The 14260-nt window shown below is 52.7% G+C and overlaps 1 protein-coding gene across 6 annotated transcripts; it reads left to right on the forward strand.

Moving 5' to 3' along the window:
- On the forward strand, positions 745-14078 carry DRC1 (dynein regulatory complex subunit 1). Of its 6 annotated transcripts, XM_021391531.1 has the most exons (18): positions 912-1451; positions 1560-1765; positions 1935-2028; positions 2574-2686; positions 4333-4516; positions 5117-5254; positions 5882-5968; positions 6220-6342; positions 9287-9426; positions 9768-9902; positions 10036-10265; positions 10663-10829; positions 11045-11134; positions 11663-11749; positions 12368-12558; positions 12982-13125; positions 13607-13750; positions 13907-14078. In XM_021391531.1, exons 1-17 carry the CDS (start codon positions 927-929, stop codon positions 13728-13730), a joined length of 2778 nt encoding a protein of 925 aa, XP_021247206.1. In that variant the 5' UTR covers positions 912-926; the 3' UTR covers positions 13731-13750; positions 13907-14078. The 6 variants fall into 6 exon arrangements, 5 of the variants coding, with proteins under 5 accessions (XP_021247208.1, XP_021247207.1, XP_021247206.1 ...); XM_021391530.1 differs by having other exon boundaries at positions 912-1765; XM_021391534.1 differs by lacking the exon at positions 1560-1765 and having other exon boundaries at positions 1088-1301.

Below are 14260 nucleotides of genomic sequence, written 5' to 3' on the forward strand. Positions count from 1 at the left end.
CTGGATTTAACTCCATTCACCACCACCCTCTGGGCCTGGCCCTACAGCCAGTGCTTCACCCAGTGAAGACGACACCTGTCCCAGCCACAGGCTGCAGCTTTTCCAGGAAAATTCTGTGGGAGACAGAGTCAAATGCTTTACTCAAGTCTATGCAGATGACATCCACAGCCTTTCCCTCGTTCACCAGGCTGGTCACTCGATCATAGAAGGAGATCAGGTTGGTCAAGCAGGACCTGCCTTCCGTGAAGCCATGCTGTCTGGGCCTGATCCCCCGGCTGTCCTGCACACACCACGTGATCGCATTCAAGATGACCTGCTCCATACCGAGATCAGGCTGACAGGCCTGTAGTTCCCCAGATCCTCCTTCTGGCCCTTCTTGTAGATGGGCGTCACATTAGCAAGTCTCCAGTTGTCTGGGACCTCCCCAGTTGACCAGGACTGCCGATTAATGGTGGAAAGCAGCTTAGCAATCACATCTGCCAGCTCCCTCAGCACCCTCAGGTGGATCCCATCCGGCCCCATGGACTTGTGACAATCCAGGTAGAGCTGCAGCTTGCTAACAGCTTCCTCCTGAATTGAGAGGAGTTTATGCTGCTCCTCATCCCTGCCTTCCAGCTCAGGGGGCTGAGTACCCTGTGGATAACTGGTCTGACAATTAAAGACAGAAGAAGGCACTGAGAACCTCAGCCTTCTCCTCATCCTCACTGATAATGTTCCCCTCCACATCTAATAAAGGCAGGAGATTCTCTGTAGCCTTGCTCTTGCTGTTAATAGATTTACGAAAACATTTAATGATTTCGCTCTTAAGCATGTCCAGCCCTCCTGGACGCGTCTGCCCTTCAGGACTGACACAGCCCTTCCAGCACTGCCTAGGAATCCCACCCCTGAGGCGTGACCCTCCTCCACGTCCCTGGGCTGCATTGCGCATGAGCAGCAACGAGGGCCGACGGGAAGGCGCCGGACACACATGCGCACTCGTTGCCTGGCGACGCAGCGCCGCAAGCAGCCAGGCTGCCGCCACGCGCATGCGCTGCTCTCTTGTTGCCGGGCGACCGCGCGGCGCCTCGGCGTTGGCGCCGTGCCACTGCGCGTGCGCAGTAGGTGTGTTTCCAGGTAACGCGTTTTGGGATGAGCCGCGGAGTGGGCGCGGAGTTGGTGGGGCAGCGGTGGCGGGATCCGGCCCCGGCCCCGGCCCCGGCCCCTGGCCCACACCCGGACCTAGACCCGACCAAGCCGGGTCCCGAGGAGCGGATCGCCGCTCGCCGCCGCCGCATCGCCGCCCGCATCGACGCCGAGCGCCGGTGAGGAGCGGGCCGGCCATCCCGCGGCCTGTTCCTCCGCCTGACGGCAGACGGGCACCCCGAGCCCTGCTGCTCTCGAGCCTTCTGCCCTCCCCTCCAGGCCCCTGCTGCTTTGGTCCGGCCCGGGCCCCTCAGCCTGAAGCGTGCCAGGTCAGGGTCTGCCCTTTTTCAGACCCTCACGAGCTCAGGCCTGTCCCCCGTCCCAACAGCGCCGTGTTGGCAGCCTCCAGCCAGCACCAGTGCAGTGCCTTCCCCCAGGAATCCACCGTCAGAGATGACCTCCTCTTCCCCAAACGGGCTCTAGGGTTGATGCACGCAGCCCCAGAGCAGTACCCGCTCACTCCAAACTGGTACCTGCCCCACATCCAGGGGCAGCACAAGCTCGGGGGCCACCTGCCTGGAGCTGGCATCAGTTCTCAGAGCATCCTCTGCCCCACACGAGCAGCGGGCCCAGGACCACAGAGGTTGGTCCCCCCCTTTCCTGCCTCTTTTCTGCACTTTTGGGGGCACAGTGAGCCTGCTAATTTGGGCGGTCTGTGCTGGGACGGAGTTGCAAGCCTTGCAAGGCAATCTCTTAACATTAGGAAGATAATGTGGTGCAGAAGATTCTGCCTTTTTCCCTTTTCTTCTCAGCCGAGCCCTTGGAGAAAATGAGGAGCCCAAGGAGGAGGCTGAGGAGGTGGAAAAGGAGAGAAGCAGCCACAAGCAGGTGGAGGAGAGCCAGCAGGTACGGCAGTAAGACAGGAAGGTCTTCTTGGATCTGTGACCTGTAAGCGTTTGGCTTTACCCGTCTTCTAGCTTTGCACAGTACTCCGTCACCCAGCAGCCTTTATATAAGAGGACACAGTGACAGAAGCTCTGTAGGACCAAGTGGGAGGGGATTCTTGGGCCACATATTGAAGATGTGATTTCCCTGTAGCAAACTGCCCATGGATTGGAAGGATCTGGGACTGGAGCTGTGCAGCCAGACTCAAATCCCACTGTCCAAATACAGGGGAAGCAAAACAGAAATGTGCACAGAGCACGGGCCAGTTCCTCTTGGTGCTGTTGGCCTTCAGGGCTCTCCAAGTGAAGGAGGACCCATGGGTGCACTGAGGTCTTTCCAGTGCACATGGAACCCTGCCAGAGCATGAGAAGATGGAGTTTATGGGTCTACACGGGTTTCTCAGTGTGGGGATAGGATCTGGAGCCTTGACAGCATAATGAGAGCAGCTCCAGTATCCTTCCTTCCAGGGCTGAAGTCTACAGGTATGTGTACCACCTCCTTCACAGAAGCTGGCCAAGCTGCTCTCTGAAGGCACACGGATGGTGACAGATATTCAGGTGGCTGCTGACTTGAGGGAAGTACAGAGGAGAGCAGAACAGGCAGAGCTGAAGCTACAGAGGTAAGAGACTGTGGCATGGGTTTGCACTGCTGCGAAGGAGCAACACAGATGTTTGTGCAGCTCTCTGAATGCTTCCCAAGATGGCTGGATTGCACATGAAGCATCCTAATGATTACCCGCATACACTTGGGAGTTAGGGTTGCACTGCAATTAATTAATTTCAAAGGAAAATTTAGGCACGCAGAAAGCTCCCAGGTCCCATCTGCCACAGATGGATCCTATCATTTGCTCACTCAGCCATTATTTCTGGACATGTGCTTGCCCTTGGATAGGGAAATGTTTAGACACCGGTCTTTTAATGATACAGACTGGGGTGTAGAAGATAAGAAGGATACAGGGGAATATCTTGACCCAATCCCAGAGTGAGACAATTCGGCCTTGTGTGGAGGCCTTGGCTTTCATTATCATGTTTCTTTTGCTGAGGGTCTCTTATCAAAGCAGAATAGCCTTACGATATGCTTTCTAGTCTATAATGCAACATCCCTACTATTTGCAACATCTGAAAGCTATTACAGTTTTGCAAGCAAGAATTTAATCACATAACACAACAATTCAACAACTATATTCAAAGACAAGTTACAAAATACATTGTGCTCTACTTCTTCAAGTCACCAGCCTGGGAGAAATACAACTGGTTCTCAGCTTTTCCCCGGGAGGCTGTACCACATACTTGTGGTCTCCTTGCTCATACAGCTGTCCTCGATTCTGACTGGCCAAGCAGCGTTCCTGAGGCTGGAGGTGACACTGTGATGGAGAACATGCCACCTAGTGCTTAGAAGTGACTTGGTGAATGACCTGTTTCCTCAGGTCGCCCTCTGTTTTTAGCAATGAGGGTAGTTATTAGCCATAGCGTATGAGCAGGGCCAGCCACACCAGGCTGTTGTGTATGAGGACTGGGAAAAATGTGAGGCCGTGCTAATTTCAGGAAGTAGATCTTTATGTCTTCATGGTGTGAGCGGTCAGATGCTAGCTTAGGGGCCCATGATGTAGGGATCTTCCTCCTTGGAGATACTCAGGACTTGCCTGAATGAGGCCCTGCACAGCCTCCTCTGCTGGCATTAACGTTAATCCCACCTTAACCAGGACCCGATATTTTTCCTGAGGCTCTTTCAGCCTCAGTTATTCTCCAATCTGTCTGTGGCTGCCTTGGCCAGCCTGTCCTGCTCCACCAGAGTAGTCTCCAAAGGACTGGCTGTCTCAGCCTTGGCTGCAGAGATCAGCTAGGAAACACAGAGTCCTTTCTCCTAGTTGCCTTTGGAGGGCACTGTAGGAACAGTTTGTGGGAGGCTGGCCTGAGCAAGACCTCAGATCCTTGCTCAGAATTTTTTCTAGTGAGAATATCTGTAAGAAACCAGACACTGTGCCCAGAAACTGCCCATAGAGAATGTTTCAGAGTGGCAAGGGTGGAGTGTGTGTGGGAGAAGCTCAATCCAGCTTCCTGTGACAAAGGGAAAGCACTCCCTTTGATGCTCCACGGTTGGGCTATGTAGCTGGATTTGTGTCACGTCCCACCTGCTGCTTCACTGGTATCTTGATGCCACTTTTCAGGTTATGTTATTCAGGAGGTTGTTCTTGTGGCTTGGTGTGTGCTGTGGACCACTGATCTTGCTGCCCTGCCCCGGTTTACCTTCTTCTACTGCCCGCAGGGTGGAGAAGCTGGAGAATGAAGCCAGATCCAGCACCTGCAAGTTTGAGGAGATCACCTCAAAGTGGGCCTTGGCCAAGAAGATGACAATCCCCCAGGAGCTGTGGCAGCTGCTGAACCAACAGCAGCAGCAGTGCACGCAGCTTCTGGAGGAGAAGAACAAGCTCATTGGTGAACTGCAGCAGGTAGCGTGGGGACCATGCGGGGGTAACCAGGAAGGACTGGGTTTTTCAGGTTCTGGAGGATGCTGTTCTAAAGCAATAGCCATCCGTCTACCTCTCCAAGGCCCCAGAGCATGGCTGGGATGCATGCAGTGTCTGTTGGTTGAGGCCAAAACTACCAGGAGTTGCAGTGCCAGTGTCGACAATGAGATCCAGTGCCTTGGCACTGCTTGGTGTGCAGGGACAGATGTACAGGACACCAATAGCAGTATGCCAAACTGGCAGGTCCCAGACTGCCCAGTAATATAAGATAAATTAGTTGAGAAGGGGAGTGTTTTCCTAGAGGGAAGCGAATCCTCCCCATGGCAGGTTCCCTGCCCCCAGGAGCAGGAGTGGCCTGCCTGCAGGTGTGTCATCTCCCACTCCGTCTTCTCACCAGCTGTGACTTTTGCCAGTGGTGATCTGTCTCTCCTCCCACCTTTTCTCCTAACCACCGCTTGACTCTCTGGCCCTTTGCCCTTGTCACCCTTCCCCCTTGGAAAAGGCAGCATCTGGGTCCTACATTCTCTGTTAGCCCCTAGTAAAACATTCTCTCTGATTTCAGCATCTGCTATCCTCCTCCAGGAGCTGAAAAACAAAGATGAGCAATACGTGCAGACCATTAAGAAGCAGTCAGATGACATCCACCTGCTTTTGGAGAGAATGGAGGAACAGATCAGGATGATGTTGAAAACGTACCGTCACAAAATCCATCAGATTGAGGTAGCCTGTTCATTCGGTGGAGGGAGAGTTCAGGGAGAAGGAGAGCAGCTGCTTTCTTCTCCATATCTGTGGCCAAAAGGCCTCAGCCTCTTTCCACTGGCTGGGTTGACTGTTGTCCAGAGCAAAGAGCTGATGTCTTTGTGAATGAAGCTCAAATCTGGCCAAGCAAGAGCACTGAATGGTGCTGGATGCTGAGGGGCTACTTTATACAATGCTGTGAATGACTTTGGTTCAGCATAGAGCAACATGGTAGCATTTAAAAGCTATTGCTGCTTGATGGTTGGTTATCTCTCTTGCAAAAAGCCAAGAAGGAGCCTTGTTGGTTGTTAGTCTTACCTTCTGCTGAGCGTGGAAAGTCATGGATCAAACTTGTATGTGTTGCTGAGCAAGGGCTCAACATCAGACAGTGATTTCCAGCCGCCACCAAAAGCATCCCTCGTAGGTCTGGTTGGCTAACAGCAGTCCCAGTGGGCTCACAATGTCAAATCTCTGCCAGTGAAAGTGGACGTCAGGCCTGCGTGCGTTCATCAGATGGGAGCAGCTGTCAGTCCTCTCCTGATGTGGACTAGTATGAGGTTGGCAAATTGAGTGCCAGCGTGATGGTAAAGGGCTCTGTCTCCTTGGCAGAAAGCTTTTGAGCTCGAACGGCGAGAGCTGCTGGACAACAACAGAAAGAAGTGGGAGGAGGCCGTCCAGGCCCTCAACACAAAAGAGGTAAAGTCCCCATGAGATTTATCAACTTTGCCAGGATCGGTGCTGCTCTCCAGCACTGAGCTGCCTTGGAAGACAAGTGTGCGTGATGGCGGCTGCTTGCTCAGGTGCATGGTGGGCAGAGGGGCAGGTTTTTCAGCCTGCTCTGCCAGGGAATTATCCATGCACGACCTTGCTTTGTGCTGGCTGAGGGAGCTGTGATCGTGGGAGGAAGCTGTCACCGCTGATGGATGATATTCTTCTTTTGCCCTTAGCTGGAATACCTGCATGCCCGTTTGAGGAAGTTGGAAGAGTATGAGAAACAGCTGAATCAGCTGCGTGTGCAGGATGAGGAGGAGTATAACAGCATGAAGATTCATCTGGAGAGTGATGTGCAGGTGTGTGCCATGTGGTGTGGCAGTTGAGCACACCTGCCTGGGTTGTTCAGTGATCTGGAGGGCAGCTAGCTGGTGTGAAAGCTGCATCTGATATCTGCTCACCTCAGCTCTTCAGCATGCGTGGTCCAGCTCCATGCCAACAGGGTGATGGAGCTTTTTGTCTCTCCTCTCAGTGGGATCCACAGCACAGTATCAATGTGCCCTTGGCTTCTAGCAGACTGTAGCAGCTCTAGGATGTATGAAGCAACTGGGAATGTCAAAGGTTTTGCTACTTCTGAGGTCATGTTTGATAAGAGAATCAAATCGTGTGAGTGTTTTGACACCAGATCATTTCAGGTCAAACTAATTGCCTCCCTCGTCAGGGTCTGTGGCCTAGGAGGTTTGAGTTTTTGCCTCTGACATCCGGCCCTAGGCCCATGATTTCTCTGATGTCCATAAAGTCCACTTAAGCCTCCTCAGCTCAGGAGAGGACAAGACCACAGCTGACACCTTCCCCGCCTGTTATCATATGTTGTTTCCCGTGCTGCATGGTAGAAATGGACTTGCATTTGGCTTTAGTAAGGCTCATTGCTTGCCCCTGTTGTGGTTTAACCCAGCAGGCAGCTCAGCAGCACACAGCTGTTTGCTCGCTCCCCTCCCCCCCGGTGGGGTGGGGGAGAGAATCAGAAAAAGGTAAAACTTGTGGTTGGCATAAAGGCAGTTTAATAGAACAGAAAAGGGAGGGAAAATAATAAAGAATATACAAAGCAAGTGATGCACAATGCAGTTGCTTGCTACTCCCTTATGCCCCCTCCTCGCTTTTATTACAGAGCATGATGCCTTTTGCTATGGGATATCCCTTCAGTGAGTTTGGGTAAGCTGTCTTGGTGCTGTTCCCTTCCAGCTCCTTGTGCACGCCTGCCCTCCTCACTGGCCAGGTGGGCAGCAATGAGAAGTAGAAAAGTCCTTGGCTCTGTGTAAGCACTGCTCTGCAACAACAACATCACTGTGTTATCAGAATTCTTTTTCTCCTAAACCCATAACACAGCAGCATGCTGGACACTACAAAGACAATTCACTCTGTCTCAGCCAAAACTAGAACAGTCCCACACAATGTTTTCCTGGGAGGCCTGGGGAAATACAAGCTAGGAGCAATGCCTGGAAGGTTTTGCAACACGAACCTGTGGTTTTCACAACAGCAGGTGAAGCATTGCTGTCACAAGTCCCTGTCCACTTGAAAGAGCAAGTCCAAGGGGACAGTCCTGACTCTGTGACTTCTTCAACTTCATACTGATAACCCAGGGGCTGATACAGATTGTGTAATGTTCACAAATGGCTCTGAGCCATGTGGGGAGGGAAGCAGCAACACACTGGAGATCAAGGTTCACAAATGGCACTGTGGTAGTGGTGTGAAAATGCACCTTCTCTGTTTATCTGTAGTTTCAAAAGAGTTGTACATAAAGCAGGAGAGAGAACTATTCCTCTCTACTTTGTACCTACATGTCCTCATCCAGGTTTGGCAACACACCAGGGAATAACACAGACAGTCTGGAAAAGAGCAAGTAGATGAACGCCGTGTAATAGAAGGCTGAGAGATTGGAGCTGCTTAGATCAGGGAAGAGATTTTGTTTGGGAGGAGCTCTGTCTACAAATTCACACAATCTTGTATGGTGGAGGAAGAGAATGACTTCTCTGTGCCCACGTTAGATGCAAGAAAAAGTCATAATTTTGAGTTTGGACAGGGAAGATTTAAATTAGTATTAAGATTTAGATTTGAGATTTCAAGCTAGGAGAGCTAGAAGTACAAGGACTTGCTGGGTGGCTGTCAACAGCAGCTGTGCTTTGATGCAAAGTGTTAGGAATAGGAAACATCAACATCTGCTGGGCTTGTCTTGGTGATGCTGTTCCCTCTGTGGGACAGAGGGGTGAGCAAAATGTCCTCGTTGTTCCCTTCAGTACTGCATGTGTGTAATTTCTTATAGCCCCTTATCCCCATTCTCCCTTCCAGTTCAGGGAGAATGAGGAAAGAGAAGTTGGGAATACTGGTTTTCTTGATTAATGATACCACTGTCCTGAGGTGTCTCTGAAACAGGAGCTTAGCCAGGAGCTAAAGATGAGGACCGTGTTTTTGGGATAATGAATACTCCCCAGTTTCATTAGATAGGAATCAGCATTTCAAATATGGGGTTTGGAGTACAGCCTTCCTCTGTCTGCAGTAAGAAGGTCCCCAGGCCCTGCTGGGATTTACCATCACCTTTTCTTTTCCAGGTTGTTTGCAAATGGCCTTTAGGGCTGACAGAGAGCAGTGATCCTTGGTAGGGTGTGATGCTTCCCAGCCCAGAGCAGCAGCCCCAGGAGGCAGGATCAGTCAGCTCTGGAAGTGGCTCTTCCTTTCCATCAGCTGTTGAGCAAGTGGGGTGCTGAGAAGCTGGGAGAAGTGTCTCCATCTCAGCTGTGGAGTAAAGGGGAGAACTTGCTGCCTGTCTCCTGTCCTCTAGGCTACACAGCAAGATGCTGTGATCAGAAATGTGTCAATGCAGAAAGTAAGGTTGGTTGTTTTGCACTGGTTTCTTCGAGACCTGGAGTTCATGCAGTCGAGTGTCTTTGTTCTTTTCTCCTGCTCTCCAAATAACCTCTGAGCCAGCTGGTTAATCCACCTCAAACTGGTAGGAGAGAAGTTCTCAAAGGCATGCAGTTCTTAAAACTGACTCAAAAACCAGGAGCTAAGTGCCCCAGTGAGTGTAAGCCGGGTACAACTTCATTCTCTTCTCCCTTCCCCAGAGACAGCCCCGCAACGTGTGCTGATGGACAGCCAGCATCTCCATCACACGGGCCAGGCAGGGGGGGTTAACTGGGAGAAATGTGCCTGGGAAGCTGGGTTTCAAGATGTTGGATCAGTATGGTCAGGCTTCTCTGTGGCCTTTGCTCACAGCACAGCTTGTTTCTGTGTTTTCTGAATTGCCAGAACCTGGAGAGGCAGCTCCAGCATATGAAAGCTGTCTATTTGGTGAACCAGGAGAAGCTGGAATACAACCTCCAGGTGCTTAAGAAGCAGGATGAGGAGAACACCATCATCAGATCACAACAGAAGAGGAAGCTCAACCGGTAAAAAAGCCATCCCTGGAAGATGGGCTCTGCCTTACCTGCTGCCATCTCCCTGTATGCCATTTGTTTTTTGTGGAAACCATCACAAGCTCAGGCCAGTAAGCTCTGGCCCAACCCATCCTTGGGCAGGGGTGGTGTTTAGCCCAGGGCAGTGCCATCCCCAGAGCGCTTTGAATAAGCTGGCAGTGGCCAAACTGTGCCAACGAGGTGGGGGTCAGTCAGGTCTTGGCACTGAGTAGTCCCTAGCAGATGGGTAGCTCCAAGTCCCAAAGCCTTCATACACGTGGGATTTGCCCAAAGGTGCCTCTTTGGGAATCCTCAGCTTTGCTATGCCTCTCCAGGCTCCGCAGCTTACTCAATAATCTGAGAACAAAGCTGGTCACACAAGAGAAGCAGTTCAGAGAGGAGAACCAGAGTCTTGCAGCTGACTACGAGCGCATCACGGGACAGTGCAAGGAGGTGCAGAGGAGGATGAGGTGGGCAGAGTGCAGAGGGCCTGAACATCCATCTATGATGAGGCTTCAGAGCATTTTGAATGGGGTACGGAGGGAAGCTGACTCATTTATGGACACAAAGCCTGCTTCCATGGGCTTTCTTTCTCCTGCACAGGCATTTTGCTGCCAGTGATGCTGAGAAGTTCATGAAGGTCTGGCTTATGAACGAGGAGGAAGCCAAAGGGTTGATGCGGAAAGCCCTCGATGCAGATCGTGTCATTCACACCCAGCAACTGGGGCTGCCCTGGGAAGAGCCTCATTACTGGTTCCTCAACAACGTCGGCCCCCTCAGGCATTACAAGGCAAAGAGGATGGCTGCCAAGTTGGCTGCAGAGGTCCTAACAGGTGGGACACACAGCCTCCGTGTCCTTGTCCCCCTTGTGGCACTGAGTAACCCTCACCTTCCTCCATGAGACCCCCCCTCTGTCTCTCCTGTCTTTGCCATTGCAAAGGGATCTGACTGACTTTGTTTGTTCAGCCAGCATCTGGTAGGTGTCCAGCTCTGAGCTGGCTCGTGCCAAGCCACCTTGGGGATCTTTGCACTGGGCTGTGCCCGTTGCTTCCAGTTCCAGGTGAGGTGACCCAGAGCCAGCTTGCATCCTGGTCTTTTTGGCATCCTTTCCAGGTCATCAGGAATAACTGTGATTTCCCTGGCGATTGCTGCGGTGACATTACTGGTACTGGCCTGGGGAGCACAATCAGAACATAAAGATTGTTTTCTCACCCTTTTTCTGTGTTTCAGAGAGCACCTGTGGGGGACAGGAGGAGAAAGAGAAGGAGAAGGAAGAAGTGGGCAGCGGAGATGGACAAGAAGAAAACGCAGCAAAAGCTGGGGATACAGTCACACCTCTGCTAAATATCTCCAAGAAGACTGCCAAGAGGATCCTGGAGCTCGTGAGCGATGAGTCGGTGCGTGATGATGCAGTACCTGTCTTGATCAGAAAAGGCAGGTGGGAGGAATATCCTCATTCTGCCCATCTGCTGCCAACCATCCTCATACAGCCTGCCCTTGCAGGGTGACACAGCCATAGCATGGCACAGGTTGGCTGCAGGGTGCTGGGTTCTGGGTATGGATGGAGATGCTCACTGTTTCTGTGCTCCCTCTTCTCTTTGTGTCTGCCAAGGGCTTCCTCATTGAAAGAAAGCTGCTGAGGCCTCTGCGTGCACTGGGAAAGCGTGAATGCACCCTCTTGAGGCTTGACTCCATCTTTTCGGTGAGTTGTCTGTTGGCCCATCAGGAGCTGCAGGGATGCATGTCCCATGTCACATAGAAAAGCTCCATATGCAGGACACAGTGCCCCAGGAAATGGCCCAAGAAAATGAATGGCTGCATCTCAGCAGGGACAAATACAAGTAGACTGGAAAAATCAGTGTCTCAAAGCATGGGAACCAGGCAAGGAGCACCCATTCTTCCAGGCTGCAAAGGAAGCTCTGGGAGAAAGGAAGGCATGTGTCACACACACACAGCTGTGAAGGTGTCGTGATAGTCACGGGGCTTTGCTCTGAACTGGTCAGGTCACTGCTGGGGAACTGCCTCCATGTTTGGCCTCTCTCCTGCTGAAAAGTGGGAACCAAGTGGGAAAGTCCAGAGCAGGAGGTGAGGCTGGAGAAAGGTCTGGAGAACCTGAAGACTGATGGGTGGCCAGAAGAACAAGCTGTGATTCATTCTCCTGTAAAATGTTGTTCTTTTAGCTCCCCCTCCTGTGTTGTCTCAGTGATGCTAACCATGTGTTGCTCCCCAGGCCCTCGAGATTGACAGTGAGGATGACCTGTACCAGCTGGTGGATTTCTTCATGAAGTACAAAGCCAAGGAAGGAGCTCTCAGCCAGGTAGGACTGCTAGGGACAGCAGTGGGGAGAGCCCAGCAGAGCAGGACATGTGTGGAAGGGGGAGCAGAACATCTGAACGCCAAGGGAAGGCATAAATGGGGCAGGGGGCATTATAATGACCCTGTGAATAGTGCCAGGGCTGCTCTGTGGCCACACACCTCAGGACATAACCCACAAGGCCTGGTGTGGGGAATTCAAGGCCAGTGCCCAGCCCCAACCCAGCAAGGGCTTGGGAAAGGACAGGGTCCTGGCTATGGGGTCATTCATTAGAGGAGGTGGAGCTGAGTTGGTCTCAATAGGGCATTTAAACAAGGTCCTTTGTATTAGTGATTATGTACCAAGGGATGTAGCCAAGCAATGCTAATTGACCTCCAACATCACTGACCCATTTTATGGTAGCTATGAGCACGGCCTGTTGGTAAAAATTAGGCTGATGTGTTGCAATCATCTTCTGCCATGGCTGAACGGGGCCTCTTGCACATCCATTCATGTCTGAGCTGCCTAAATTTCCAGAGGATGAGGCTGCAGGTGCTTGGAAGCTCCTGGGAACAAGGTGGCTCTTGGGGAGGGGGAGTTGATGGAAGGGCACCGTGCCCAGCTTGCTGACCTTCCTTCCAGAGCCAGGGAAGCCCAGGTGGAGAAGATATCACAGACCTGGGTGAGGACAGAGCAGATGGTGAATCCGGTGCCCAGAGTGATGAGCTGAAATCCTCTCAGAGACCGCTGGGCTCCCTTCCATCTGTGTACATCCACGCTGATGACGTTCTAAAGATCCTGAAAGCATTTGTGCAGGATTTTCACAAGCTGAGGTGGGACTAGGGGCAAAACAGAACTGCTGTCGTTTGGAGGGAGCCAGACAGGGCTGAAGCAGCAGAACAAGGGACTTCGGGGTTGTGTGGGCAGGGCTGGGTGTTACTGTATTGCCCTGTCTGTTCTGAGAGCCACTCCTGCCTGCCTGATGAGGTTGCAGTGGAGTGGGGAGGGTCCCACCAGGGGAGGAGGTCCATGGCAGCTTCAAGCCCCACTGCTGGAACGAGGGTTGACTGGGTGCAACCAGTCAGGAGACGTGCAGCAGACTGGAAAGGGAAGCAAAGCCATGAGGAAGGCAGGTTCTATTAACTTCAGGGTTGTGTTCATTTGTGTGACAACAATGACAGCTCTCTGCAGCTGAGAGCTACGGGGATATTCCTCATGGAGAGCTGAGCCCCAGGACTTTATTCTCTGTCCCTCAGGGAGGAGGACAGTTCTGCAAAGGAGGTGCTACAGGTACGGGACAGCTCTAAGGACGGGGAGTACTGGGAAGCCTTGGCACATGTTATCCCAGAGCCAACACTGAAGCTGTGGGACGCTCTGGCGGTGGCACTGGAGGAATATTAGTGAGTACTTGGCACTGGGGACAAGGTAGGCTGATGACTTGGCTGGGGGGATTGCAGCAGGGCTGACACAGGCTGACCCTGCACACTGGCTGGGAGAGAGAGGAGTCTACCAACCTGGTGGCTGTCATTGCTCACATGGGCAGGGGCTCAGCAGGGACCTCTTGTGATGTCCCCTAGGTGACTGAGAGGCACTGGACCCAGGGTGACAAGGGACAGTGTGCAGGGCTACCTTTGTGGGAGTGCTAGCTCTCAGTGCCAGCACAGAGGGAGCTCCTGGTGCTTGGGGCTGGCGCTGGATCTGCACTGGGGACCAGCGGAGTGATGCACAGCACCAGTGACAGACAGCAGTGCCTCAGGAGGTTGCCCACCTCCCCATATCCCTGCAGATGGGCTTCACAAGGGTGTCTTAGACCCCAGTGACATCCTGGCAGCTCCCTGCCTGTCCCTGGGGCCAAGTTAATTCTCTGCCACCTTTACACAGCAACATCCTCACGCGGAGGGCCAACCTGCTTGCTGAAGCAGCTGCCCTACAGCAGCAGAATTCGGAGCTAAGCCTGATGCTGGAGCAGTTCATCACCTCTGGAGAGAGTGCAGTGTCCTCCTGACGTGCAGCCTGCAGACACAGGTGCTTAGGCCAAGCTTGCAGTACCTGCAGTGTGATCCCAGTGGAGGAGAGGGGTTAGCACTGGGCCGTGTCCCCAGGTTGCTCCCAGCTGTCCCCACCGTGTGCCCACAGACCTTAATCCTGTCACTGTCAGGCTCAGGGTGCCTCTCCCCGCAGGTAAACAGCACGCTGCTCTCCCCTCCTGTGCAGCAGATGGACCTGAACCTGCTCTGTCCTGGAGAACCACGATGAATTCATGGATCCAGCGCTTACCTTTTCTCTGCCACAAGCTGAAGCTGTGTCTGAAGCCAGGACTTGCTGTCAGGAGCTAATAAAACTCTCCCAAACCTGAGCCAGGAGTGTGTGTAGCCTCCAAGTAGCGCTCTGAAGATGCTGGGGAGCAACAGGGATGTAGCACTGTCCCAACCCAAGAATTGCCTGCAGCATGTCCGAGCCAGGACCCTTCTCATCTTTCTGCATTGTGAGCTCTCGGCATTGCTCTTGGGCAGAGTCTCACCACCACTGCCTGCC

This window comes from Numida meleagris, chromosome 3, assembly GCF_002078875.1.
Source record: "Numida meleagris isolate 19003 breed g44 Domestic line chromosome 3, NumMel1.0, whole genome shotgun sequence".
Classification (NCBI taxonomy): domain Eukaryota; kingdom Metazoa; phylum Chordata; class Aves; order Galliformes; family Numididae; genus Numida; species Numida meleagris.

Excerpts from the sequence above, each read along its gene's own strand:
- DRC1 (XM_021391532.1), top strand. The coding sequence starts at position 792 with ATGATTTCGCTCTTAAGCATGTCCAGCCCTCCTGGACGCGTCTGCCCT. Across the intron at positions 2,029-2,573 it reads AGGTGGAGGAGAGCCAGCAG|AAGCTGGCCAAGCTGCTCTC; the intron begins GTACGGCAGTAA and ends CCTCCTTCACAG. Across the intron at positions 12,559-12,981 it reads CAGGATTTTCACAAGCTGAG|GGAGGAGGACAGTTCTGCAA; the intron begins GTGGGACTAGGG and ends TCTGTCCCTCAG.